Source organism: Bufo bufo, chromosome 2 (assembly GCF_905171765.1).
Source record: "Bufo bufo chromosome 2, aBufBuf1.1, whole genome shotgun sequence".
In the NCBI taxonomy this organism is placed as follows: Eukaryota; Metazoa; Chordata; class Amphibia; order Anura; family Bufonidae; genus Bufo; species Bufo bufo.
This window is the reverse complement of record NC_053390.1, coordinates 477949241-477976263: the sequence shown is the minus strand read 5'-3', so window position 1 is coordinate 477976263 and position 27023 is coordinate 477949241. Positions and strand designations below refer to the sequence as shown.

At 46.5% G+C, this 27023-nt stretch overlaps 1 protein-coding gene across 1 annotated transcript in view; it reads right to left on the bottom strand.

Moving 5' to 3' along the window:
- Positions 1-27023, bottom strand: part of LOC120990939 (protein unc-13 homolog A-like) — a 2175961-nt gene that overhangs the window by 1367787 nt on the left and 781151 nt on the right. Inside the window, exons 20-21 of the mRNA XM_040419831.1 lie at positions 5371-5486; positions 5065-5228 (exon numbers count right to left, since the gene is read on the bottom strand). Of these exons, the coding sequence (XP_040275765.1) occupies positions 5065-5228; positions 5371-5486 (280 nt within the window). The remainder of the gene's footprint in view (positions 1-5064; positions 5229-5370; positions 5487-27023) is intronic.

Sequence of the window (27023 nt, the reverse complement as noted above, 5' to 3'; positions counted from 1 at the left end):
TGGTGTGATAATACACCACCAATTACCATCCTGCGATCCTGAGAGGTGATGGTGACATCACCTCTTAGGATCGCTTCCGATTGGCTGCAGGGTGGGCGGGAGGTTTAACTTATTAGAGCTCTGCTCTCCTCCTCCTTTCTGTGTCCGTAGCTGTGGAGAGAGGAGCAGCTGTGAGCCCAGCACCCCCACTGGGCCACCATAGTGCCATCTGGCACTAAAAAGGTACAATAAGGACAGGTTAGGGAGAGCTTAGATAGGTAGGGAAAGTTTAGGGGGAAAAAAAAAGTTTTATTTTTGCATCACCCTGATCGGGTGTCTGGGATCCACAGCACACTCAGCTGTGTGACCCTAGACCCCCCCCAGAGGTGCTGCAGCTTGCCCCCCACACCCTCCACACACATTTTTGGGGACGCAAGCACTTTTTTTTTTGGTGTGCGTGCGGTGACTGTGGCCGGCACTCTTAGCGTCTGGCCACTGTTAGCGCATCGCCCACCCCACTGCTGATCAGCTTTGGACCGCTAATCAGCAAGTTTGAATCATATGGTTTTTGGAACGCAGATTTTGCTGGACAGTTTTTTTTTACACTATGTCCCATTTGAAGTGACCCCATCTAATAAACTACACACCTCAAGGTATTCAAAACTGATTTTACAAACTTTTTTTTAACCCTTTAGGTGTTCCACAAGAGTTATTGGCAAATGGAGATGAAATTTCAGAATTTCTATTTTTTGTAACCTTGCCTCACAAAAATGTAATATAGAGCAAACAAAAATCATATGTACCCTAAAAATAGTCCCAACTAAACTGCCAACATATCCCGTAGTTTCCAAAATGGGGTCACTTTTTGGGAGTTTCTACTCTAGGGGTGCATCAGGGGGGCTTCGAATGGGACACGGTGTAAATAAACCAGTCCAGCAAAAGCTGCCTTCCAGAAACCATACACTCACCTGAAGAATTATTAGGAACACCTGTTCTATTTCTCATTAATGCAATTATCTAGTCAACCAATCACATGGCAGTTGCTTCATTGCATTTAGGGGTGTTGTCCTGGTCCAGACAATCTCCTGAACTCCAAACTGAATGTCAGAATGGGAAAGAAAGGTGATTTAAGCAATTTTGAGCGTGGCATGGTTGTTGGTGCCAGACGGGCCGGTCTGAGTATTTCACAATCTGCTCAGTTACTGGGAAAAACATCCAGTATGCGGCAGTCCTGTGGGCAAAAATGCCTTGTGGATGCTAGAGGTCAGAGGAGAATGGGCCGACTGATTCAAGCTGATAGAAGAGCAACGTTGACTGAAATAACCACTCGTTACAACCGAGGTATGCAGCAAAGCATTTGTGAAGCCACAACACGCACAACCTTGAGGCGGATGCACTACAACAGCAGAAGACCCCACCGGGTACCACTCATCTCCACTACAAATAGGAAAAAGAGGCTACAATTTGCACAAGCTCAACAAAATTGGACTGTTGAAGACTGGAAAAATGTTGCCTGGTCTGATGAGTCTCGATTTCTGTTGAGACATTCAAATGGTAGAGTCCGAATTTGGCGTAAACAGAAGGAGAACATGTATCCATCATGCCTTGTTACCACTGTGCAGGCTGGTGGTGGTGGTGTAATGGTGTGGGGAATGTTTTCTGGGCACACTTTAGGCCCCTTAGTGCCAATTGGGCATCGTTTAAATGCCACGGGCTACCTGAGCATTGTTTCTGACCATGTCCATCCCTTCATGACCACCATGTACCCATCCTCTGATGGCTACTTCCAGCAGGATAATGTACCATGTCACAAAGCTCGAATCATTTCAAATTGGTTTCTTGAACATGACAATGAGTTCACTGTACTAAAATGGCCCCCACAGTCACCAGATCTCAACCCAATAGAGCATCTTTGGGATGTGGTGGAACGGGAGCTTCGTGCCCTGGATGTGCATCCCTCAAATCTCCATCAACTGCAAGATGCTATCCTATCAATATGGGCCAACATTTCTAAAGAATGCTATCAGCACCTTGTTGAATCAATGCCACGTAGAATTAAGGCAGTTCTGAAGGCAAAAGGGGGTCCAACACCGTATTAGTATGGTGTTCCTAATAATTCTTTAGGTGAGTGTATGGTGTTCCTTTCCTTTTGCGCCCTGCCGTGTGCCCGTACAGTAGTTTACAACCACATATGTGGTGTTTCTATAAACTATAGAATCAGGGCAATAAATATTGAGTTTTATTTGGCTAGTAACCCTTGCTTTGTTACTGTAAAAAAATGGATAAAAATTGAAAAGTTGCCAAATAATTGAAATTCTGAAACTTCATCTCCATTTGCCAATAACTCTTGTGGAACATCTAAAGGGTTAACAAAGTTTGTAAAATCAGTTTTGAATACCTTGCGGGGTGTAGTTTCCAAAATGGGGTCACTGTTGTGGAGTTTCTACACTAGGGGTGCATCGGGGGGCTTCAAATGGAACATGGTGTAAATAAACCAGTCCAGCAAAATCTGCCTTCCAGAAACCATATGGTGTTCCTTTCCTTCTGTGCCCTGCCGTGTGCCCGTACAGTAGTTTACAACCACATATGGGCTGTTTCTATAAACTACAGAATCAGGGCAATAAATATTGAGTTTTGTTTGGCTGTTAACCCTTGCTTTGTTACTGGGAAAAATTGATTAAAATGAAAAATTTGCCCAAAAATTTTAATTCTGAAATTTCATCTCCATTTGTCAATAACTCTTGTGGAACACCTAAAGGGTTAACAACGTTTGTAAAATCAGTTTTTAATTCCTTGAGGGGTGTAGTTTCCAAAATGGGGGTCATTTTTGAGTGGTTTCTATTATGTGAGCCTCACAAAGTGACTTCAGACCTGAACTGGTCCTTAAAAAGTGGGTTTTGGAAAATTTCTGAAAAATTTCAAGATTTGCTTCTAAATTTCTAAGCCTTGTAACGTCCCCAAAAAATAAAATGGCATTCCCAAAATGATCTAAACATGAAGTAGACATATGGGGAATGTAAATTAATAACTATTTTTGGAGGTATTACTATGTACTATAGAAGTAGAGAAATTGAAATTTTTGGTTATTTTTTTATTTTTTTTTATAAATAAAACGAATTTTTTTATCTCCATTTTACCAGTGTCATGAAGTACAACATGTGACAAAAAAAACAATCTCAGCATGGCCTGGATAAGTAAAAGCGTTTTAAAGTTATTCACACATAAAGTGACACTGGTCAGATTTGCAAAAAATGGCCTGGTCCTTAAGGTGAAAATGAGCCCGGTCCTTAAGGGGTTAAAGGGGTTACCTGGGTTCAGAGCTGAACTGGACATATCCCCATTTTCACCCAGGCAGGACCTCTGATATGAGCATTGGAGTTTTTTAAGGGCTGTTTGTTTATATTTTTTACACTGCTAGGCGGAGGCTTACACCTAGCAGTGTTCCCAGTGACGTCACTGGCACTGATGGATGAGCTTTAGTGTTTTTTTTTTTTTTTTTAATTAATGATTTTTATTTTCATAAAAAACATACATGTGAAAAAACACGTAACATTACAGGTACATATATCTCATGCATAAAGTAATTTTAAGAGTACGCGGTAAAGTAAAGGCGTTATCATCGGTACACTACACAAGTAGTACTTGTAGGCCAGATATTGAGAAGACAGCTCAATGCGTATAAATTAAGCATCTTAGTAATCAAGGGGGGGGGGAGGGAAAAGAAGGGGGGGGGAGGGGGAGATAAAGAAGATAGACAAGGGGAAGCATCTCTATAGGCTTGGTATGTCATAAGCTTGCTTGAAAAACATTATGAGAAATGCCTGAATTCTCTCCATGGATTCCAGATTTTTAGAAAAACAGATCTTGTTCTCAATTCCCAATGAGAGATTTCTTTCATTCTATATATTTGGTCTATCTTAGTATACCAACTTTCAAGGCTGGGAGTATTTTGAGTAAGCCAAAGTTTCGGAAGAAGTAGCCTAGCCGCGCTTAGCATAAGTAAGAAGAGAGAAGCCTTATATTTAGGAATTTTCTGGACCCCCAGGGAGAGAAGGGCTAGTTCCGGGGTACAGGAAATATTGGTTTGACATATTTTGTTAATGGTTTTCAGTATCTCTTCCCACCACCTTTTGATCACACAACAAGACCACCAGATGTGAAAATAAGAGCCTTTTTCTGTTTGACACCTCCAACAGAGATCCGAAGAGTCCCTGCTGTAGAGGCAGGTTTTGTCTGGGGTTTTGTACCAGTGGGATAGGATCTTGTAGCTATTTTCTTGTGCTCGGGTGCATCTAGATATTTTATGTGGGGAAATCAGTATAGAGATCTGGATGAGCTTTAGTGTTGCTTTAGCCGTTGTACAGGCTAGGGCACTGCTAAAGCCCACCCATTAGTGCCAGTGACGTCACCGGGCTCACTGCTAGGTGGAAGCCTCCGCCTAGATTTACCCATGGAGAGACCGATACATCAGCGGATCTTCAGAAAAAGCCCTTTTCCTGAGCGATTCAGCGCAGGGCAAGGGAGAGCATCGGAGCATGAAATGCTGTCTGGGTGAAAACGGGGATATCTAAGATTTAAATCTAAGATTCCTGGTGATGTGCCAAAAAAGCAGCACATCTAGGATCTACTCTGTGTAAGTATGTTTTTTTTTGTTTGTTTTTTATGTTTGCATACACATTATCAAATTTATTTTTAATTCTCCACTATTGCACCCATGGCATCATTCTTGGACCAAGCAATGATGTGCCCCTGTACACCAGACACTCGTGCAATCAATCACTGACATCACTGGTAAACAGCACATCATTGCTACAGCCAAACAAAGACTAGTGAGGAGGAGTGGAGCAATGACACTGGAAGCAGTATGGGATGAAATGGGCTATACAGTACATTCTTTTATTTTCTGACAATTGCTTGAGCCCAAAAAAAATTATAATGCTCTTTAATGAACCACTACTGCTTCATGCATAAAGTTATACTGTAGGTCTTAATTATGAAGTTGTTCTATGTAAGCATCTGTTTATGGGACTTCTCTCTTCAGCCAATTTAACTTCCCTCCCACCCAATATAAAAACTGTTTCTCACGTCATTGCTTGGTATATTGACTCCACTCCATATCTCATTGCAAATTCATCCACTATTTCCTGTGCAGTCTCATCAAAGTAAACCTTCCAGGCATCATCCCCTTTGGCATCAGGAATTTTTACAACTCCATTATTCTGTACATCTGTTAGGTAATGGAACAGGTTCTAAAAGAAAACAAAATGTGAATTGCTGGTGACATCATATTGCTGTTGTTCAGTATAGATAGATAGAGAGTGATAAAACCTACTCAGTCAAATTTGAGAATTCTCTAATAGAGAAAAGATTAGCAAGAGTTTATTTACAAACCTCATGTAGACAAGTATATTGTACATGATATGGGGCCACCTTCTCCTCGCCTTTGATCTCCACGCTGATGTGCAATCTGATAGCACCAGATACTGCAGATTTGTCTGTGCGCTTATCTGAAGAAAAAAAAAGAAAAGTTCATAATTTTTACCTCAGGACTTTCAACTGTCGTAATCTTTAATTATTATGTTTTTCTATTTACTAATTTTAAGAACTTTTAAGAAAAAGAAAATTTCATACTAATTGAAACGTCCATGGTAAGTGTCTAGCCAAGTGAAGGCGCCCTTGTCTGCAGAGAGGAAGGTAGGCGGGGAAGAGTTAAGTAAAAAAGTAGGCTGGCAGCCTTAGGAGAATGGTGCAGCAATGTTTTGTTTGGCAGGAGATGCAGATAGAAGGTGACACCACCAGTGATTTACCCCCCCCCCCCAAAAAAAAAAAACCCGGGTTGGCTGAAAGAGTTGGTAGCGGCCAATAGAGCAAAAGAGGTGCTGCGGCCTGAGGACAGCTTCTTTCTCCGGCACCTCATTAAGCTCCTGGCTGCTAAAGGTATGGCCGATGAACGTGTCATTATGGCGTCTCTTACAGCACGCCTGTAAAGTGAGGGACCAGCCTTTCTTTCTAGCCTGCTGGCTGGATTACAGGCTACCTCACCTCCTGTCCATTCTGTTCCCCCTGCCTCTACTGACACACAGCGCTCTACGGCAGGCGGACGTCCCGATGCATTGCAAATTTTTTGCCTTATGTAAATACAAGCATGAATATTCGGTCTGCGGCGGATCTAATGCCGCGATCTGTTGCTCACGCAACCCCTCCCCTGTCCCAAACCCCCAGCCCCCAGTGGTTAGATCTGCACCTCAATAAGAAAGCTGCTGCCCAAATCTGTTTTGTGGTTTTCTTTCGGTTTTTTATCCCATTCTATTTTTCCCGTTTCCCTACTTTTGCTAGCAATTTGAAGTCTGCTAGGGACTACCCTGACCTTTTGCAGGAAAAAATTTATAAAGAAGTATCACTGGGCAGGAGAGTAGGCCCATATTCATCCCCTCCTTTTTATAACATCCGGATTTCACCGTTAGGCCTCATTCCCAAAAGAGCACCTGGCAAGTTCCTACTGATCCACCACTTGTCCTTGGCTAAAGGCGCATCTGTTAACGAAAGCATTTCTAAAGATGACACTTCTGTTTCCTATGTGCCGTTTGACAGGGCGATGGTTCTGGTCAGAACGGCGGGACAAGGAGCCTTGGTGGCTAAGTCAGACATCAAAGCGGCTTTCCGCCTGCTTCCGATACACCCAGATTGTTATCATCTGCTGGGTTATATGGTAGACGACTTATACTACTATGACATTTGCCTGCCGATGGGTTTTTCCACCTTGTGCCATTTTTTCTAATTGTTCAGCACTTTCTTAGAATGGGTTATCCGTTATAAAACGGGTTTTCATTCCATCATCCATTACCTGGATGATTTCCTTTTCGTTTCCCCAGGGAGGTCATACCAATGTCAATTTCTGCTGGACACCTTTCGTTTTTTCATGGCCCGTTTTGGCATCCCCTTGACAGAAGACAAGACATTTGGCCCTACCACCACCATCTCCTTTTGAGTTATCAAAATCGATACCGCCCTGATGGTTTTCCGTCTTTTCCAGGATAAGTTAGAGAAACTGTTGGGTTTGATCAAAGGGTTTTGTTCAGTTAAGTCAGTCACATTACGCCAAATGCAGGCCCTGCTCAGGCTTTTGGTGTTTGCCTGCCGAATCATGTCCATGGGTCGGTTTTTTTTGCGCCGCCTTTATCTGTCCACCTGCGGTGTTAAAAAAAACGGTGCACCATGTACGCCTGACTACTCGCCTTAAGATGGATTTACTGGTTTGGCGAGATTTCTTGCGTTGTTACAACGGCCACACATGCTACGAAGGCCCGAAGACGTCCACAGTAGACCTTTCCCTGTTTACCATTGCGGCGGGAACTACCGGTTTTGGTGCCATATTCGGTTCTGAGTGGTGTGCTGCCCCATGGCCAGATACAGGTGCTCCGTCAGGTTTTGCTCCAACATTACACTCCTTGAACTTTTCTCCATCATCGTTGCCATCAATTTATGGGGACACAAACTCCAGAACCAACGAGTGTGTTTCTGGACGGATAACATGGCTGTTCAATAAGCTGAACTCTTCATCACCTCCCGTGCTGGCTCTGCCCAGGCATTTAGTGCTCCGTTGTTTGGAGCTCAATATCTGACCTTGGGGCCGCCATGCCCCTGGCATCCACAATGCTGCTGCTGATGCTCTTTCCCGTTTTCGTTGGCAGGAATTCTGGACCATCTTGCCAGAGGCAGCCAAGGAAGGCCTACTGTGCCCGCGGCAGCTGTGGAATTTGCTGGACATCGTTTGATGTCCCTGGTGAGAGCGTTTGTAATGCCAGAAACTTGGAATGGTCATGGTAAGTCGTGGGCACAGGTTGGTAATGCAGTGGTTGGGGACCTGCCAGCTGCCAGGTTAGAAGTGACTATTTCATATCCTTTATGGCTGTGGGACTAAGGGTTTTCTGCTGTAGTAATGCAGCAAAGACTTTCAGGCGTGGCCTTTTATTTTAAATTGTGCTGTTGGCCCAACGTTACCAAACATTTCCTTATCTGCCAAGCCCTTAAAGGATGGCGCAAGGAGAATGTCCATCCTGAGCATAGACGGCTAATTAACCCTTTTATGTGACGTGTTGCCAGCCGTCTGCTCCTCTTCATCGGAAGTCTTGTTGTTCCGTGCAGCATTTTGCTTGGCCTTTTATCTGCCTTTAGAATTGGGGAGCCGGTGTCCTAATCACGATTCCGGACAGGCGGTTTACTTTTTGACGATGTAGTCCTTAGCGATTCCTCCCTCTGTATTTTCATTTGACGCTCAAAAACTGATGTTTTAGCGCGGGGTGCTTGGATCACCTTATATAAGGTTGAGGGCCCGGAGTGCCCTTATGTGGCAATGTCAGATTTGATTGTTTCGCGTCACCTCTGACTTTGGGACCCATTCCTTCCGCATAGGGGCAGCTACGGAAGCAGCCAGAAACGGGTCTCTCTGAGTCTGAAGTCCAACATATTGGCAGATGGAAGTCAGCATGTTTTGCCTCATATGTTCATCCCCTCTTATTAATTTGATTTCTATTTTCAGATGCTATCCAGCCCACCATCTGCTTCCTCGGCCATTCCTATATATTTTGGGCAGGCAAGCGATTGGAATACCAGCCAGGGGTGCGCAGTCCCGGCTTTCCGAATGTCCAAATCACATCGCTAGGTGTCCGGGGCTTATGGTGGTCCCAAGTCCTGCCTAAAGCTGTTGAGCTAAGTGGAGTCACCCGCTCACTGGTCATTTTAGACATAAATGCCGGGGGTAACGACCTCAGCCTGTTCACACTTATCAGAGCGGATATGGCTTCCTTCCTTTGTTCAGGAGGTCGTCATAGTCTAGTCTGAAATTATTCATAGGGTGACTTGGCAAGGAGCTAGGGATGAGCATGCTATAGAAAGGGATAGGAGTACAGTCCTGCGTATCACACGTTTTGAATGATCCCGGGCTGGCGTGGTATTGCGACGCTGCCAGCTGGAAGGCAATAACCTGCAACTGATGAGGCCGGATGGTGTCCACCTGAACGACACCTAAACGACATTTACATGGATATTTTTCTCTCAGGCTTTCAAGATAGGGTGGAGCAGGAGTTGTTCCTGTTGGGTGGGGGTCAGAGTGTCGTGTAGGAGTACACGGGCTCCTCCGTGAAGGTCGGTTGAGTGAATTTAAGAGGGAGAAGATAAATTCTGTGGGGCATACTGCTTCTTTATACTCCAAGTCACTGTTTGGTATTAGAACAGTTGGATGCTTTAAAAAAATTAAAAAAATCAATAAAGCTGTGACCGACCCTCACCCAACAAAGATGTTTGTCATGCGCATTTATTTGTTATTGCTGCAAGCCGTCCAAGTGATGGGGGTTAGGGGTATAATTCTCGGCAGGCTAAAATATATGAGGTAGGTTATTGTATTTCCTGGTAGTCTAGGGCCAAGTAGGGGGTTAATGCCTGGTTGTCAGGGATCAGCAGATGTGAACCCACTGCGCTACTGACTGGCTGTACCCTGGAGGGGCGTGACTAAGCAACTACCTGGTCTTTTCTAGAGCCTCTGATGGCAGGATAGACTTGGGCTGTTAGGGTAGTTGCCAGGTGCCACTCCAGAGCAGTCCCAGAGTCAGTAGCAGCTGGTCCAGGCGGACCAGAAGATACCTGAGATGGTACCAGCAGTACAGGTGTGGTAGACAGGCAGGGTCGTTACCAGGAGCAACAAAGGAATGAGCCAGGAACTGAAGGATGAGGCAGTGGCGTAGTCAGACAGGCAGCAGGTCAGGGCAGGTGGCACAGGTACAGGTCAGGCAATCCGGGTCGGCAATGGGAGAGACAAAGCAAACAGGCAGGGATCAGACGATAAGCGGAGTCCAGGGACGAAGTAAGTGGTTATCAAGCTCTTTAGCAACAGACTAGGACCTTGACACTCAGGCATCTGGGAAAAGGTGAGCCAGAGTTGGTCAACGAGGTCACTTGAACCAACCCAGCCCAGCCCCCAGGGGGTGATGAGTACCGCCCTTACAACAGTGACACATGAAACCAGCTGAACACATGCTGTGTCCAGGGCTGAATGGAAGCTGTGGAGCGGAATCCTCGGAAGCAACATCACTCACACAAACAGAGTGGGAGTATGCACCTCCTGGGCTGGAACGCCTTCCCATTTCTGAGATCAGGGAAGATTTTCCTTTGTAGCAACAGGGCTGAGCCTGAGCTGCCAGGGCTGAGCTTCCAGGCCTGAGCTGCCAGGGCTGAGCCTGCTTATTACTGGTATATTTCAATACAGGCCTGCATTGCATTGGAATATACTGAACATTTTATTCAGAAATTAAATAAATTCCATTACTGAATAGAAATAGCATTCTGATGATTTCATGTTAGGCTTTTGGCTGGCAACAAAATATTTAAACAAAGTTTAAAAAAAGTTGTTACAAATATAAAAAATATAAAAAAAAATTTTTGGGGCCAAAATTACAATTAAAAATATATAAACAAAAAAAAGAAGCCTCATAGGCATCGCAGTGTCTGAAAGCACCCATGCTATTAAAATATGCGTTAATTTTAACGTAAATTTGTATTCCCTTTCATCCTCTGTGAAACTGGCAGGACAGGTGGAATTTTTATTGATAAAATTACTACCCAAGATTAAATAAACAATTAATCCACCCCCATAAAGGGACCCCCGCCCCAACAGACAGTGCTTTATCATCAAGTATACCAAAAAACAAAGAAGCTTGGTTTGGGTGGGAAATTTGTGTGCTGCTGTTAGGACTATGGGAAAAAAAATTCACATTAAAATTAACGCTTCTTTTTCATCCTAACCAGCAGCACAAGTGGGGACCTAACAAGGAGTAAAACAGACAAATTGGGAGGGTCCCGCTTTTTTTCTTTCTTTAGGAGATGGCAGCACTCAAAATGGTACGTCCAAATGCCATTAACTCAGAACACCTAGGATCTAGGCGATAATGTTTAACAAAGGTGCTCTGGGCGCCCCAAGAAGCTGCAGCACAGATTTGTTCTAGCGGAACCAATTTTTTCTCTGCATAAGAGGTAGACACTGCCCTTGTAGAGTGGGCAGTGACAAAGGATGGAGGAGCCAAATCCTGAGCTAGAAAAACTTCACGGATTGCCTCTTTTATCCACCTACTTAAAGAGGGTTTAGAGGCTTTAAGACCTTTGTTTTTCCCTGAAAATGACACAAGGAGGTGTTTGGCTCTTCTAAAGTCCACAGTTCTGTTCAAGTAAATTCTGAGATTTCTTGAAATGTTCAAGGAATGGAGGCCTTCTTCCTCAGGAGATGAGGGAGAGGGACACAAAATCGGTAAGGTAATGGTCTGATTAGTGTTCCTGAATGACGGAACTTTGGGAACAAAGGTCGGTAGAAACTTCAACAGGACCCTGTCCTGGAGGAAGAGGGTATAAGGCTCAGTGGCCGCCAGGGCCTGAAGTTCTCCAGGCCTCTTGGCCAACAGAAATGTGGCCTTTAAAGATAAAAATCTAAGGTCTACAATTTCCAAAGGTTCAAAGGGGGGAGAGGATAGCCCCTTTAGAATGACAGATAAATCCCATTCAGGGATAGGTCTCAGGATGCTAGGTTTCAGTCTTTCGGCTCCTTTGAGCAACCTCCTGAGTAGGGGGTCTTGAGCTACAGATCTACCTAAAAAAGCAGAAAGAGCAGAGGTATGAACTCTAAGTGTTGACGGGCTTAGACCCTTGTCCAGGCCGTCCTGAAGAAACTGTAGAATTGCTGAAAGAGGAGGATCTGAGGGTACAACCTCTTTATCAGCACACCACTGAAGGAAGATCTTGTATATCCTTGAGTAAGCTTTGTTTGTGGACTCCGCCCTGGAGTGTGATATGATTCTCAAGACCTCCGAAGAAAGCCCTCTTGCCTCTAGTAGGGATCTGTCAATCTCCAGGCTGTCAGACTGAGTCTCCTCAGATCTAGGCAGGGACCTGGGTCATGATACACTAGGCCCTGCATTATGGGAAGTCTCTAATATAAGCCCTGACTCATCTTCATGAGCTGGGTGAACCAAGACCTCTTCAGCCAGAATGGTATTATCGCAATGACCGGGGCCTGGTCTTGCTTGATTTTCATCAATACCCTTGGTATCATGGAAATTGGAGGGAATATATAAGCTAGCCTGAACCTCCATGTTATGGACAGGGCGTCTATCGCCAGAGGATTGTCCTCCTTGTAGAGGGAGCAAAATCTGTCCACCTTGGCATTCAACCGGGTCGCCATCAAGTCGCTCTCTGGAATACCCACCGGAGAGCGATTTGGGTGAAGACGTCTCTGTTCAGCGACCATTTGGCTGGAATTGGTAGACCCCGATTCAGATGATCTGCAACCATGTTGAGATCCCCCTGATGTGGACAGCTGAAAGGTGGGATAGACTGATTTCTGCCCAAGAAAGAATAAGACCAACTTCCTAGAGAAGAGGTTGAGATCTTGTGCCTCCCTGTCTGTTGATGTAAGCGACTACCGTCGTATTGTCCAAGCAGACTCTTACCGCCTTCCCGCGGATAAGAGGAGCAAGACAAACTTCTCTCAATTCTCTTAAATCGGATGAAAGAAGCCTCTCCTGCGGACTTCAGGTACCTTGTACCGGTTTCTCCTCCAGATGGGCTCCCTAACCTGGAAGGGAGGTGTCTGTGGTCAACGTGATTCAACGAGGTTGAATCAAGGATCTCCCATCTGATAGGTTCCTCCACCACCTGAGGGAGGAATGGACTTTGGCAGACAGGGAGTGCATCCTGTCCAACCCCCTGGGGTTGCGATTCCAGACCGCTAACACTTCTTCCTGAAGTGGACATAGATGGCATAGGGCCCAAGGAACTGCCTCCGCAGACGATAACATGTGGCCTAACATCTTCATGAGAGTTCTGATGGACCCTCGCCGAGGCACCATAAGGAACTGCACGACTATTATTACTCGATCCTTCCTCTCTGGAGAGAGAGAGGGAGTCATCTGTTCGGAGTCTACGAGGAAACCCAGGAACATCCTGGAGGTAGACAGAAGGATTTCTGGTTATTCCCAATTTATAAGCCAGCCCAAGCGCTGGAGAGACTGAAGAGCCAGCTGAAGATGAGATAGAACGTCTGGAGTAGCGGCTTTTAGAAGCCAGTCATCTAGGTATGGCACGATCTCTAGCCATTGAAGCCTGAGTTGGGCGACAAACGGAGCCACAACCTTGGTGAAAGTTTGGGGAGTGGAAGAAATTCCAAAGGGCAGCACAGCAAACTGGTAAAGTTTTACCACCCCCCTTATGGAGACCACAACTCTTAGGAACTTCCTGTGAGCTGGGTGAATGGGAATATGAAGGTACGTGTCCTTCAGATCTATAGTGATCATTAGATCCCCTGGATTTAGAACACTGATTAGTGATTGAATGGTCTCCATCCTGAAGCGCTTTGGCCTTATGAACCGATTTAGGTAGCGGAGATCTATGATCATACTCCAATTCCCTGAAGGTTTCGGGTCTAAAAATAATGGGGAGTAAACTCCTAGACCTCGTCTGCACAGCCTTATTCTGCACATAAAGGAGGACCAGAGGCTTGGTAAGGACAAACTTCTCTTGGGGGGGACAGGAAATCTATCCTGTAACTGAACATAATTATATCCAGGACCCACTGGTCCGGGATGTCTTGCAGCCAGGCCTGCTGAAATAAACTTAGGCGACCTCCAACCGGGGCAGATGAGAGAGTCATAGGTCTGCCTTACGGTCGTTCCCACGACTGCGACCCCATCCTCGTCTGGACGAATCTTGACGCCTCTGGGATCTGGAGGAGCCTTGGGTCCTTCTTCCTCTGGCCCTACCACGGCCATGAAAGGCTTGTTGGGGGAGGGATTTCCCCTTCTTCTCAGATAGGCTCTCCATTAACCTGTCCAATTCAGAACCAAAGAGCCTCCCCAGTTAATACGGCAGGCCACATAGATTAAATTTGGAGGTATTATCAGCAACCCAGGGGCGTAGCTATAGGGACCGACGACTAGCAGAGGAGAGGGACATGCTTTTAGCGGCCAACCTGACGTGCTGTGTAGAGGCATCGCATAAAAAATACGTGCCGAGAAACAAAGTTCTGAACTGATCCAATACGTCAGTTCTGGAAACACCAGATTCCAGATCCGACTGGATTCGGAGGATGCGGAACAGAACACAATCACCTCTGAGCAAGCAACTGCAACAGAAGCAGAGGCTGCTGCCGCAGAATAATTGCGTCTCAGAGTGCATTCAGCCCTGCGATCTAATGGATCCTGAAGATTGCTTCCATCATCCGAAGGGACTAAGGTCCTTTTAGATAGTTTCGAGATCACCATATCGACCATCAGAGTCGGTACCCAAAGCTCTGATTCCGACTCTTGGAGGGGGAACATAAGTTTAAACCTCTTGGTGAGGACAGGACCTTTTACAGGATGCTTCTATTCGGTCAGCATTAGTTTCCTTAAATTTTAATCCACTTTAAAGGCCCTTGGCCCCCTAGAGGTGGACAGTGGAGCTTCCCCTTGCTCAACATCGTGATCCCTTGATCAGATGGAGCGTAAAAGTCTTTGCGTCTTCTCGGCAGGAAAAAGATAGACGGCATCTTCTTCACCCGAAGAGGAGTAGTGGTCTTCCATGGATATGACATAGGTACAGGACCTGGAGAAGATACTCTAGCCCTTTTAGAGGAAAGGGCATTTTTATTTTCCATAACGGAATTTCCCATGAGCTCTTTCATCCATCCAAACATGTCACCCATAGTGGGTTGCGTTTGGGTACGACGGCATCCAGGACATATAAATATATAGCTGTGCCCCCTTAGTATATATATATATATATATATATATATATATATATGCGCACACTCACCTAAAGAATTATTAGGAACACCTGTTCTATTTCTCATTAATGCAATTATCTAGTCAACCAATCACATGGCAGTTGCTTCAATGCATTTAGGGGGGTGGTCCTGGTCAAGATAATCTCCTGAACTCCAAACTGAATGTCAGAATGGGAAAGAAAGGTGATTTAAGCAATTTTGAGCGTGGCATGGTTGTTGGTGCCAGACGGGCCAGTCTGAGTATTTCACAATCTGCTCAGTTACTGGGATTTTCACGCACAACCATTTCTAGGGTTTACAAAGAATGGTGTGAAAAGGGAAAAACATCCAGTATGCGGTAGTCCGGTGACGAACGAGCAACAACGCTGAGTATCCCCCCTCCTTATTAACCCTTCTACCGCTACCCCACCAACGATTTCCCTTACCACTATCCCACCAACGATATCCCCCTTATTAACCCTTACACCCCTGATCCCCCTACCACTATCCCACCAACGATTATCCCCCCTGATTAACCCCTGTATTCCACTGATTATCCATACCCCTACTTCCCTGAATAACCCCTGATTAACCCCTGTCCTATACCCCTGATTATACCTACCCACATTATCCCTGATCACCCCCACTATTTGTACCTCACCCCTACCCACTACCAACCCTCAACCTGCCCATACATACCCCCTCGCTGCACCCCTATCACTTGCAGGGTATTAACCCTTGCATTACTCTATCCTACCCTTGCATTGCTGTCCACTATCCGTTTGCGTCTGTGGCCTGTATTCGCCCCTGCAGTGCCACCGTTAACCCTCGTCGTTCCCTTAGGGACAGGAATAGGACCAAGTGGGGTGGGCTGCTAATATATGTGTGTGTGTACTGTATTAGATAGCTTTGTGGGTGGAATTTGGGATTGTGTAGTGTAGTTTAGTGCTGTATTGTTAGTGCTGTATTGTTAGTGCTGTATTGTTAGTGTATTGCGTACGTAGTGTACTAGATATTAATAAATATCCTGTTTTACTTGTAACTATCTGTGTAGCGTGTGGTTATTGGCGATAGTTAGTTCAGTAAGGCGCATGCAGCTAGTTTAGTGGCTAGTGTAAGGCAAAGTATAGTGAAAGTAGGGTATTATAGTAAAGTATTGTGTTTACAATACTAATATAAAGATATAAATAGGCGAGTCATCAATAGATGGCTCCTCCTATTTATGAATATTAACTATTAATATTTGCATAAATATTAGTCATTAATATTCTCCCTTTACATTGGCGAGCCAGGCCCACTGCTAAGAATTTGTATCTGTGTTTGGTTTTGGGGAGAAAAATCGCTTACGCTGTGAACTAATCAGGTGGGAGGGATGCGGTCAGTGGATTCTGAGCGTCCATAGCCTGAAGGTTCGGACAGGTAAAGCGGTTTTCTCAATCAGAACTAGACACAGAGCAATCTCTACAGCAGAGAATCTAAAATCTTTTCAGATTTTTGTGTATTAATATTTTCTGATTCCCTTACACGCCCACTGAAGACTGGAGAGAAGTCATCACCTACACCACTGAACAGAGAACCATCGTCATTGAAGCCGAACAGAAGTCGTCTGGCTGGTCGGGAGAAGGCATTCCGAATATTGAAGGACCTCCTCCACGCGGCAACACAGTACAACGAACAACGACACCAATGAAGATGGCCTCTCGTCAAAACGTGAGTATGAACTTCTCCACACTGCAACACCTCAGCAAACATAACACATACAACCCCATCATCCCCACCACTTACAAATCCACTGAGCTGCTATGGTCCACTTTATTGGACCAGGCATACGCTCATGATAAACTCTGCATTAATCATAGTGTGTTCAAAAAAAACAAAAAACGGCTCCAAATGTTAGCCAAATTGGTCCACACCTTTGAGGATATCATTTGGAAGCCAGAACATCTTGAAACACTTAACAACACAACAGAAGGCAGAGGAAGTTTCCAACACGGCAAACTTTCACTGCAATTGTTGTGTTGAGAACATTAAACAGTTACACACATTACAAACACAATTACAAGAGAAGTCCCAGTGTACGGTCGAGAGGGGCAGGGAGATTTGCGTGTTAGAGTCTAGACTCTCGGACAAGGAGAGTATCTACTCTGACATGGACAAGGAACTGCTCAGACAGTACACTGAGATAAATCAGTTTAGGAACAATGCGGTATCTACGGATAGCATGATTGTTCAACTTCGAGAGGACCTGACTGCGAAAACGCAAACCATTGCGGATTTACAGCAGGTCATCTCGAATCTGTCACGGCCTGGTGCTAACAGCATGGTGCCCACGAAACAGGTTTGTGTTTCGGGAACGGCACAGGGGGAGACAGCGGCGATGGTGCCAAGGTCTCCCACGGATCAAACATCCGACGCAGTAGACACTAGGAGACAGGTGGAGCAGACGCTACCTTTCACCCAAACACCCAGGGAGAACAGGTATAGCAGCCGATTCCAGGAACAGGACAACAATTGGAGAGAGGAAAGTGGTTGGCCATTTACCACTTCCAATCCACCAACGCGTCCGGAAAGACAGGAAGACTTTTATCCTAACCATTCCAGTATGGAAAGGATAAACTTCCTGTTACAGATCTGCAAAGAGATCCCAAAATATGATCCCAGTGTAGATCCGTTTACTTCATGTGATATATTCGATGGTCACTGTAACAAGTATTCAGTGGCCCCCGAATACCGCATGGAGTTATTTAAGTTATGGTTACCTACACACCTAAACCAAAGGTATGAGGTAACGCGGATGACGCAACCCATGAATGGACAGTTTTATGACAAGGAGAAACGTCTCTCCATACTCATGAGACTGTCAACGGGCCATTGGGACGTCACTCCAGATATCCTGTCCAAGTTCAAACCCACTGTACATGACGAACCTTTGTCTATGTGTAGTCGGTTTGAAGCAATGTACAGAAGGGTTACAAAGGATCACGGTATCGGAATTCCACAGGGTATGATACGTATGTTTGTGGAAAAATTCCCATACCTTGACACTGCAATCCGGTTGAGTGCAGATAGGGAGCCATCCCTCACGGATGCTGCTATGATTATTGAGCAGTGCAGACAGGATACACTGCTCAATAAGAAATCCGTCAAAGTAACGGAGCGTGCGCCTGTACACGATACATCTCAAGATGAAGGGGTACAGCACACAAGGTCAATTCAGCTGTTCGCCCCACGGCCCCGCCATTGGAAAGGACAGGAAGCATTCGATGCTTCCTGTGTTTACAATACGGGCACATAAAGAGGAATTGTCCACAATGGCCACGTAATAACCGGACAAATCCTGAGAGAACGGGCAATAATAACGGTTTCAAGATGAAACCTAATTATGCCAGATCAGTGGGGGAATATGTTGAGAGGAATCTGGGACATTCACAGGTCCAGACACCAAAACGTGTGGCTGTGGTGAATGTTCCAGCGCGTTCGGTAAGGGGTGTGTAATCCCCGGAATTCACACCAAGGGTCCATAGCAAGAACCCACAAGTGGCAGTATGTACCTCACAGGTACCTACTGGGAGTCTGGTGGAAATTGATTGAAGATCAGGGATCCCTAAAGATCTGGCGCCAGTATGTCCCATCATACTGGATTCTTCAGGGAGACCCCACATAAAAGCCAAAATGAAAAATCAGGAAGCTGAAATCATGCTTGACACTGGTGCGGAAATTTCCATTACCAATGTCAAACATGATTTACATCCCAACAGCCCTCAGTGTGTGGTGATCGGATTTGATCACCAACAAGGGGGGGTGAAGGCCCACAGAATAGAGGAAGTAATCGTCCAGATTACCAGTTACATGACCGTTAGGATCCCCATGTGGTATTACCCCGGTTCTGACAACATTATCGGAACCGATGTAATGACACAAAATGGGTGGATCCTGGATCTGGCAAATTGCACTGTGTGGAAGGGTCCCAGGCGAGCTAAGGTGTTTGTCATCCAACGCCATTGTCTGGGACCACCTTTGCAAGCAGTAGAAAATTCTACTGACATGCTCGAACACAAGTGGCCTGAGGTGTCACACAATCTATACCTGGAGCCTATTGTGTACGAGCATCCCGAACTGTGGGCCCGGAGCAAAAACGACAGATTGGTTTTACCAGGTGGACATTCAGGGTCCTGACCCTCCACCTCAACGCCAATACCGATTTCCACCGGAAGCCACCCATTCAATTATGGACACGGTCCAGGAATTGAAGACTAGGGGTGTGGTTATTGAGGGTAATTCAAAATGCAACAATGCCCTCTGGCCAGTCAAGAAAAAGGACACTAGTGCATGGAGGCTCACCATAGACCTCCGGATCCTCAATAAATACACCCCAATGTCAGCTCCAGTGCTGGCCCAGACTCCCGACATCATGGCCAGAATAAGCGGCAAAAGCCACGTATTCTCGACTCTAGATGTTGCTAACGGGTTCTTCTCCATCGAACTCACGGAGTCATGCCGGTACAAATTTGCCTTTACGGTGGGGGACAAACAGTACATGTTTGCTGTACTGCCCCAGGGGTTACACAGCAGCCCCACGTATTTTCATCAGGCATTGGCGGCCGTACTGAGTGTGTTCTCACGGCCGGAATGCCTTCTACAATACGTGGATGACCTGCTCTTGCATACAGAAACCATGGAGGAACACTTGGTTCTGTTGAGAGAGCTGCTGGGACTCCTGGCAAAGTCAGGGCTCAAGCTTAGTCCCCATAAAGAAAATTTGGCCAAAACGGAGGTAACCTTCCTTGGGGTCCAAATTTCCTTTGGAACCAAAGGAATCATGACTGCCCGTGTGGAAGCCATGGTGAAATTACCCAGACCCGGCACGCTTCAGGATTTGAGAAAATTCCTGGGGGTGGCCAACTTCATGAGGGAATTCATAGAGGATTTCGCTGCCAAAGCGAAATCTCTCTATGAGCTCCTTCGAGGAGAAGAACCCTCAATCAAAGGTTGGTCCGATGCGCAAACTTTGAAAAGGGATCTCTCCTCGGCACCTGTGTTGGCCACTCCACATCCAGATGGGGAAATGGCCATACAGGCGCATGCAGGGATGGAGTCTATCGCAGCGGTTCTTCTTCAGAAAGTAGGGTATGAGACCAGACCGCTGGGATATTTCTCCAGGCTACTTTCGCCCGTCGAACGAGGGTTCGATGAATGTGCCAAGCAACTGGCAGCCATACACTATGCCGTCAAGACTACCGAGCATATTGTAGGCTTCCGACCCCTCACCTTGCAGACTCCACATTCTCCTTTAGCCCTCTTGCTCCGTAATACTCTCCCTGGAGTCTCCCAACAGAGATTCGGGAGATGCAACCTCGTTTTTCAATTTGCTAATACACCCGGTGATAGTGCTTCTGGTTCTGGTCGGACTCATGTACATAGGACTGTGGTGGATGTACCGGAGGGTCAAGAGACTAACGGACCAACTAAGCCAGAACCAGACAGCACTTCACGAACACAGCCGCCGGAGGCTCAGGACTTCACCATGTCCTGAAGCCGAGAAAGATCCTAAGGACAGGACAATTCGTGTGGGGGGGATTCAGGATGGAAAATCTCCAATTTTGAGACCCCATGTGATGGATATTGGACTGGTGCGTATGAGGTTTTGGGAGGTACACCAAGTGCCCTCCTGAGACCTCATAGTATTGTATATAAATGCCCTTGGGTTTAGGTGGGTTGGGGGAGGGGAAGGGGAACTGTGTAATATATTTTGTGTGAATGGGGATTAGATTAGGGCACTGTAGGGACAGGCCCCCTCTGTTTGCCATTTGCCACCTTGAACCCTGGAACGGTGAAGTTCTTAAGGGAAGGGCTGGATGTGTAGTGTGGCGGAGGTGTTCTCCACAGTTAGAATTTAGGCTCCATGACATCACCTCGCTCAATAAAAAAAATCTGACCTGCCTTGTAAAGACCTACTAATCTGTCCCTGGGAGAACTGCACCCACCAAGATGGAACAAGAGATGTTGGACGAAAGTCGTACTTGAAGAAAGTTGGCGCAGTAAGAGACTAAGGTTGTGAGGGTGAACCCGCCCCAGATTCCTTGGGGGTGGGCCAGACCTGAAGATCGGCAGCATTACCGAGAGATAGTGAGGGTGTGGTCACCCCAACACCAGGGGTGGCTAACACCGGCAGGAGGGGGTTATCACAGACAAGCGCAGCTGCCTGTCCACAGCCAATGTGGACAAGCTCACGTTCATTAAAATGAACCAGGCAGGAATCCCACAGGAATTGTCCGTACCTTGTGCAGAATAGACATGTATACCAGCCTCATCCAGCCATTGTAGTACTCCAGTGCACTTTCTCTTTGTTTTATTTTTTATATTTCCCATTGTTTTGGGGTCTACCCAAATTTAAATAAAAAAATAAATAAAATTAAATAAAAAACAAAAACCAGCTACCTCCTCCTCCTCCACCGCTGCTTCCACCTACACCGCCACATCCACCGCCTCCTCAACCTCCTACTCCATATGGCCCTCCTCCTCCTAAATCAAGATTTTTATTTTTTACGTATTTTATGTTATTTGAAGTAATTTCCCTATGCACATTTGTTAGCAGAGCACTTGCTATGCTCTTAACCACATTTTGCTGCCATTTTCAGCCCTCTAGCCCTTTCCGTGAGTTTGTTAGAGCCATTTTAGTGCTCCAAAGTTCAGGCCCCTATTGACTTCAATGGGGTTCGGGGTCAAGTTCGGCCAAACCCGTCGAACCCGAACATCCAGGTGTCCTCTCAACTCTACAGGTCACAAAAGTCTTTACAAAAAATAACTGCACCACAGAACGGCAGATGTATTTTTTTTTCTCGCTAAAACACCCCACCAAAGTCTTTACTACAGATAGGTGCACCGCAGAGCGATAAATATATCTTTTTCTTTTCGCGCTAATACATGTCACAAAAGGCTTTACAAGAAATAACTGCATAGCTGAGCGGCAAATATATTTTTTCTTTTTCCGCTAAAACACCCCACCAAAGTCTTTACTACAGACAAGTGCACCGCAGAGCGGTAAATTTATTTTTCATTTTTGCGCTAATACATGTCACAAAAGGCTTTACAAGAAATAACTGCACCGCAGAACGGCAATTGTATTTTTTCTTTTTGTGATAAAACACCCCACCAAAGCCTTTACTACAGATAAGTGCACTGCAGAGCGGTAAATGTATTTTTTCTTTTTGCGCTAAAACACGTTACAAAAGGCTTTACAAGAAATAATTGCGCCGCAGAATGGCAAATATATTTTTTCTTTTTGCGCAAAAAAAAACTCACCAAAGACTTTACTACAGATAAGTGCACTGCAGAACGGTAAATGTATTTTTTATTTTTGCCCTAAGACACGTCACAAAACGCTTTACAAGAAATAACTACACCGCTGAGCGGCAAATGTATTTTTTTTCCTGCTAAAACACCCCACAACAGCCTTTACTACAGATAAGTGCGCCGCACAAGGGCAAATAAGACGTAAAAATATTGCCTTGTAATGACCCCTGTTAATGCCTGTATTAGGCTACTTTCACACTAGCGTTCGGAGCGGATTCGTCTGATGTTTCATCAGACGGATCCGCTCCGATAATGCAGACGTTTGCATCCGTTCAGAACGGATCCGTCTGCATTATTACTTAGAAAATTTTCTAAGTCTGAAAGTAGCCTGAGCGGATCCGTTCAGACTTTACATTGAAAGTCAATGGGGAACGGATCCGCTTGAAGATTGAGCCATATGGTGTCATCTTCAAGCGGATCCGTCCCCATTGACTTCCATTATAAGTCTGGACGGATCCGCTCGCCTCCGCACGGCCAGGCGGACACCCGAACGCTGCAAGCAGCGTTCAGGTGTCCGCTCACTGAGCGGAGCGGAGGCTGAGCGCTGGCAGGCGGATGCATTCTCAGTGGATCCGCCTCCACTGAGAATGCATTGGGGCCGGACGGCTGCGTTCAGGACCGCTCGTGAGCCCCTTCAAGCGGACACCTGAACGCAGGTGTGAAAGTAGCCTTAAACAGCACTTGCACTCTAATAAGAACGGTTTGCTGGAATTATAGAGCTGTATTATGGCAATTTGGGTGTCTAGTCAGTGCTGCAAGGTCTAATAGGAATGTTCCTATTACCCAGGCTGTCACCTCCCTGAATGAACCCTGTTCAACAGAAATGCTGTGGAATGATTCCTCCCTATCCTTTCCCTACACCTTGAATAATCTTTCCCTGCATTTCTAAATATTTTTTTTTAGCACAATTATTATTTTTCTAGCACTATCCCTAGTGCCTGCAGACACGTCTCTCCCTGCACTAAGTACGCTGGTGAATGGCAGAATCTAAGATGGCTGCCGTGTATATAGGGCTGTGACATCACATGGCTGACTGGCTGCTGATTGGCTGCATGCATGTCAGTATGGGCGATCCCTCCTTCCCAGACTTCCTTTCTCCATGTCCTCACACAAGCAGCAGCCATTTTAGGAAAAATGTGATTCGTTACTACGAATGCGAATCAAATTTTTTCGGAAATCACAATTTTATCTCACTGTGATTTTGTAGTAATAAGGTCACAGAGAGGTACGGAGCATTATCAATCATGTTAATGCTCCATGTCTCTGCTGTCCAGTGTGGGTGTTACCGCCAGTTCTGTAAGAAGGTCTGGCAGACGTTCTTCTCTACCTCTTGCATGACGTTCTTTGTTTTGGTTTCATTTTGTCATCTCCTTTCCTTCTCCCCGGTGTCACCTATTTAGACTAATTGTCTCCCTTTATATTCCCCATACTGCCTCACTTTGCGGTTTATACTACTTCCTGGATTAGGTGTTCACTGTGGAGGCTGCTACTTATGTTTTCTCAGATAAGTCTTTTTCCTTTATTTGATGATGATGATGATGTATAGTCTTGTGTACACGCAGTCTTACCCTTCGGGCCTCGATGCGCTGTAAGTATGTCTTTGGAGTGTGGGAGGAAACCGGAGAACCTGGAGGAAACCCACGCAAACACGGGGAGAACATACAAACTCCAACCCTTGGTCGGATTCGAACTCAGGACCCCAGCGCTGCAAGGCAACAGTGCTAACCACTGAGCCACCGTGCTGCCATTTGTGTTTCCTTGCTGGCTTGATTCTAGGTGACCCTGACTCCGTCCGTATTAAGTGCAGGGAGCCGGTGGTCGTGTCCCCTCACTATTATAGGGTTTTCAGGTGGCACACAGTATTAGGTACGTGGACAGGCAATCGTCTACCATAGAGACCCTTGCATGGGCATAGCAGTCAGGGAGAGCTCTAGGGGTTTTATAGGGCTCACCCATATGCTCCTTAGTTTGGGATCAAGCCAGTTGGATGTTTATTTATAAGTTCCAGCTTTCTGCAACATCATCCGTGACAGCGGGGCTTGGCTCTCTTTCACACAGCGGATTACACGCACGGCATATGCTCGTGTGAAACAGCCCTCAGGCCTCTTTCACACAGGCGTCGCGTGTGAGGGCCGGACAAGATGCGGGTGCATTGCAGGAAAATGCAAGATTTTTCAGCGCGAGTGCAAAGCGTTTTAATACGTTTTGCACGCGCGTGAGAAAAATTGGCATGTTTGGTACCAAGACCCAAACCCGGACTTCTTCACAGAAGGTCAGGTTTGGGTTAGATGTTCTGTAGATTTTATTATTTTCCCTTATAACATGGTTATAGGGGAAAATAATAGCATTCTTAATACAGAATGCTTTTTAAAATGTCCATTGAGGGGTTAAAAATAATAAACAAATTTAACTCACCCCATCCACTTGATCGCGTAGCGGATCTCCTCTTTTTTCTACTTTCTTCAGGACCTGGGTAAAGGACCTTTGATGACGTCACTGCGGTCATCACATGGTCCATCACAAGGTCCATCACCATGGTGATGGACCATGTGATGAGCTCAGTGACGTCACCACATGTCCTTTTCATCAAAATTGAAATAAGACATGCCAGTCTGAGTGTTCAAGTGGATTAAGGTGAGTTTATTAATATTTTTTATTTTTTTTTGACCCCTCAATGGATATTTTACCAAGCATTCTTGTCATGGTCTTACCTGCTTGCTGCTCTCCTTCGTTTGACATGTGCTGGCGGCCATCTTGGTTTCTGGGTTTCTTGTAGCCTTCCACCCTGCGGCTCCTCCTTCCCCTGGGAGGAGCTGGATGCCTAGCTCATATATATAGGAGGTCTGTGGCTTCAGTTCCTTGCTTGGTCCGCTTGTGTTCACATGCTTCTAAGACTGCTGCTGCTTCTGGTTCCTGATCCTGGCTTCGTCTGACTACCCTGCTGGTTCCTGATCCTGGCTTCGTCTGACTACCCTGCTGGTTCCTGACCCTGGCTTCGTCTGACTACCCTGCTGGTTCCTGATCCTGGCTTCGTCTGACTACCCTTCTGGTTCCTGACCTCTGGCTTCGCAAAGACTCTGCTCGGTTTCACCATCCGTTTGGACTTTTGCTTTACAGCTTTATTTTCAATAAAGCCTTCTTATTTTCACTTATCTCTTGTTGTACGTCTGGTTCATGGTTCCGTGACATTAGGACCAAGCCATGAATTCTGACGGTACAGGGCCATCCTCGCTACCCACGCTGGTTGCCAGACTTGATCAGCAGGATCACCTGTTGGGTCGGTTCGCTGTGGCGTTGCAAACCCTGCTTGAACGCACGGCTCATTTCGCTCCCGTTGCCGATGGGTCGGTTGTCGCTCCTGGGCTCGCTCCTACTGCCGCTCCGGTTGTTGCGCCAGAGTCTACCCCGACACCTGTTGTTGCGCCTGCGGTGTTTCGGGGTATGACCGGTTCTGCCCCTCTTCCACAGCGCTTTGGGGGAGAGCCAACTCAGTGCCGAGGTTTCCTTAACCAGGTGGGCATTTATTTTGAGTTGCTGCCACATGCCTTTCCTACTGAGAGATCAAAGGTGGGCTTCTTGATCTCGCTGCTCTCGGACAAGGCCTTGGCCTGGGCCAGCCCTTTATGGGAGAACAACAATCCGGTGGTTGCCGAGTTTTCCGGTTTTGTTTCTTCTCTTCGGAAGGTATTCGATGTGCCGGCTCGTGCTGCCTCTGCTGCGAAGCTCCTTATGTCCATCAGACAGGGTTCACGATCCGTAGCTGAATACGCCATTGAGTTTCGTACCCTGGCAGCAGAGGTGGGCTGGAATAATGAGGCTCTGGTCGCTGCTTTCTCTCATGGTCTCTCGGATGCCTTGAAGGATGAGGTTGCAGCTAAGGACCTACCAGTTGAGCTCGAGTCTCTTATTTCTTTCCTGATTTTGATTGACACCAGACTCAGGGAGAGACCTTCCTTTAAGGAGAACCTGCGGAGGTCTTCTAACAGATTGGTGCCTACGTTTGCTGTCCCACCCGTGCCTCCCTCTCCTCCCACGCCTCCTGGGGATGACTTGTCTGGGGGTGAACCCATGCAGCTGGGGTTTGCTCGCCTGTCCGAGGGGGAGAGGGCACTCCGGAGACGCGAGGGCCGATGCATGTACTGTGGTCTCGGTGGGCATTTTCGGTTGGCATGTCCGAACCGTCCGGGAAACGCTCGTACCCTGAGATCCTGTCGGGGGCAGATCTTGGGTGGAGTCTCCTCGTCCCCGGTTTCCCGTGTTGACAAACCACTGATCACTGTTGTCCTCTCCTGGGTCGGGGGCTCGGTGACGACCCAGGCGTTGGTGGACTCTGGTGCTGGTGGTTTGTTCATTGATAGTGTGTTCGCTGCCGCCAATTCCATTCCTCTGCAGGCTCGAGGTTCCCCACTGGCTCTTGAGGCGATAGACGGCAGACCCCTTCTGCCGCCACACGTGACTCATGAGACCCTTCCAGTGGGGATAGCCATTGGTGCCGTTCACAGAGAGTCGGTCTGCCTCCAGGTTATTTCGTCTCCACACTACTCGGTGGTCTTGGGGTACCCCTGGCTCCAGAAGCATAATCCGACTTTCGATTGGAGATCGGTCGAGATCCTCTCGTGGTCACCGCAGTGTGGGGCTAGTTGCATCCATGGGTCTGTCAAGTTGCTGTGTACCTCCTCGGACTCTCTGTTGCCTCCTGAATACGAGGAGTACCGGGATGTATTCGATAAGGTGCGCGCGGTTGCCCTACCTCCGCACCGCCCATACGATTGTGCCATAGAGTTACAATCTGGTGCCGTTCCTCCTCGTGGCAAAGTCTATCCACTGTCGGTAGCGGAGAATGAGGCCATGGAGGAGTACGTGAGGGAGGCGCTTTCACGCGGACACATTCGCAAATCTTCGTCCCCGG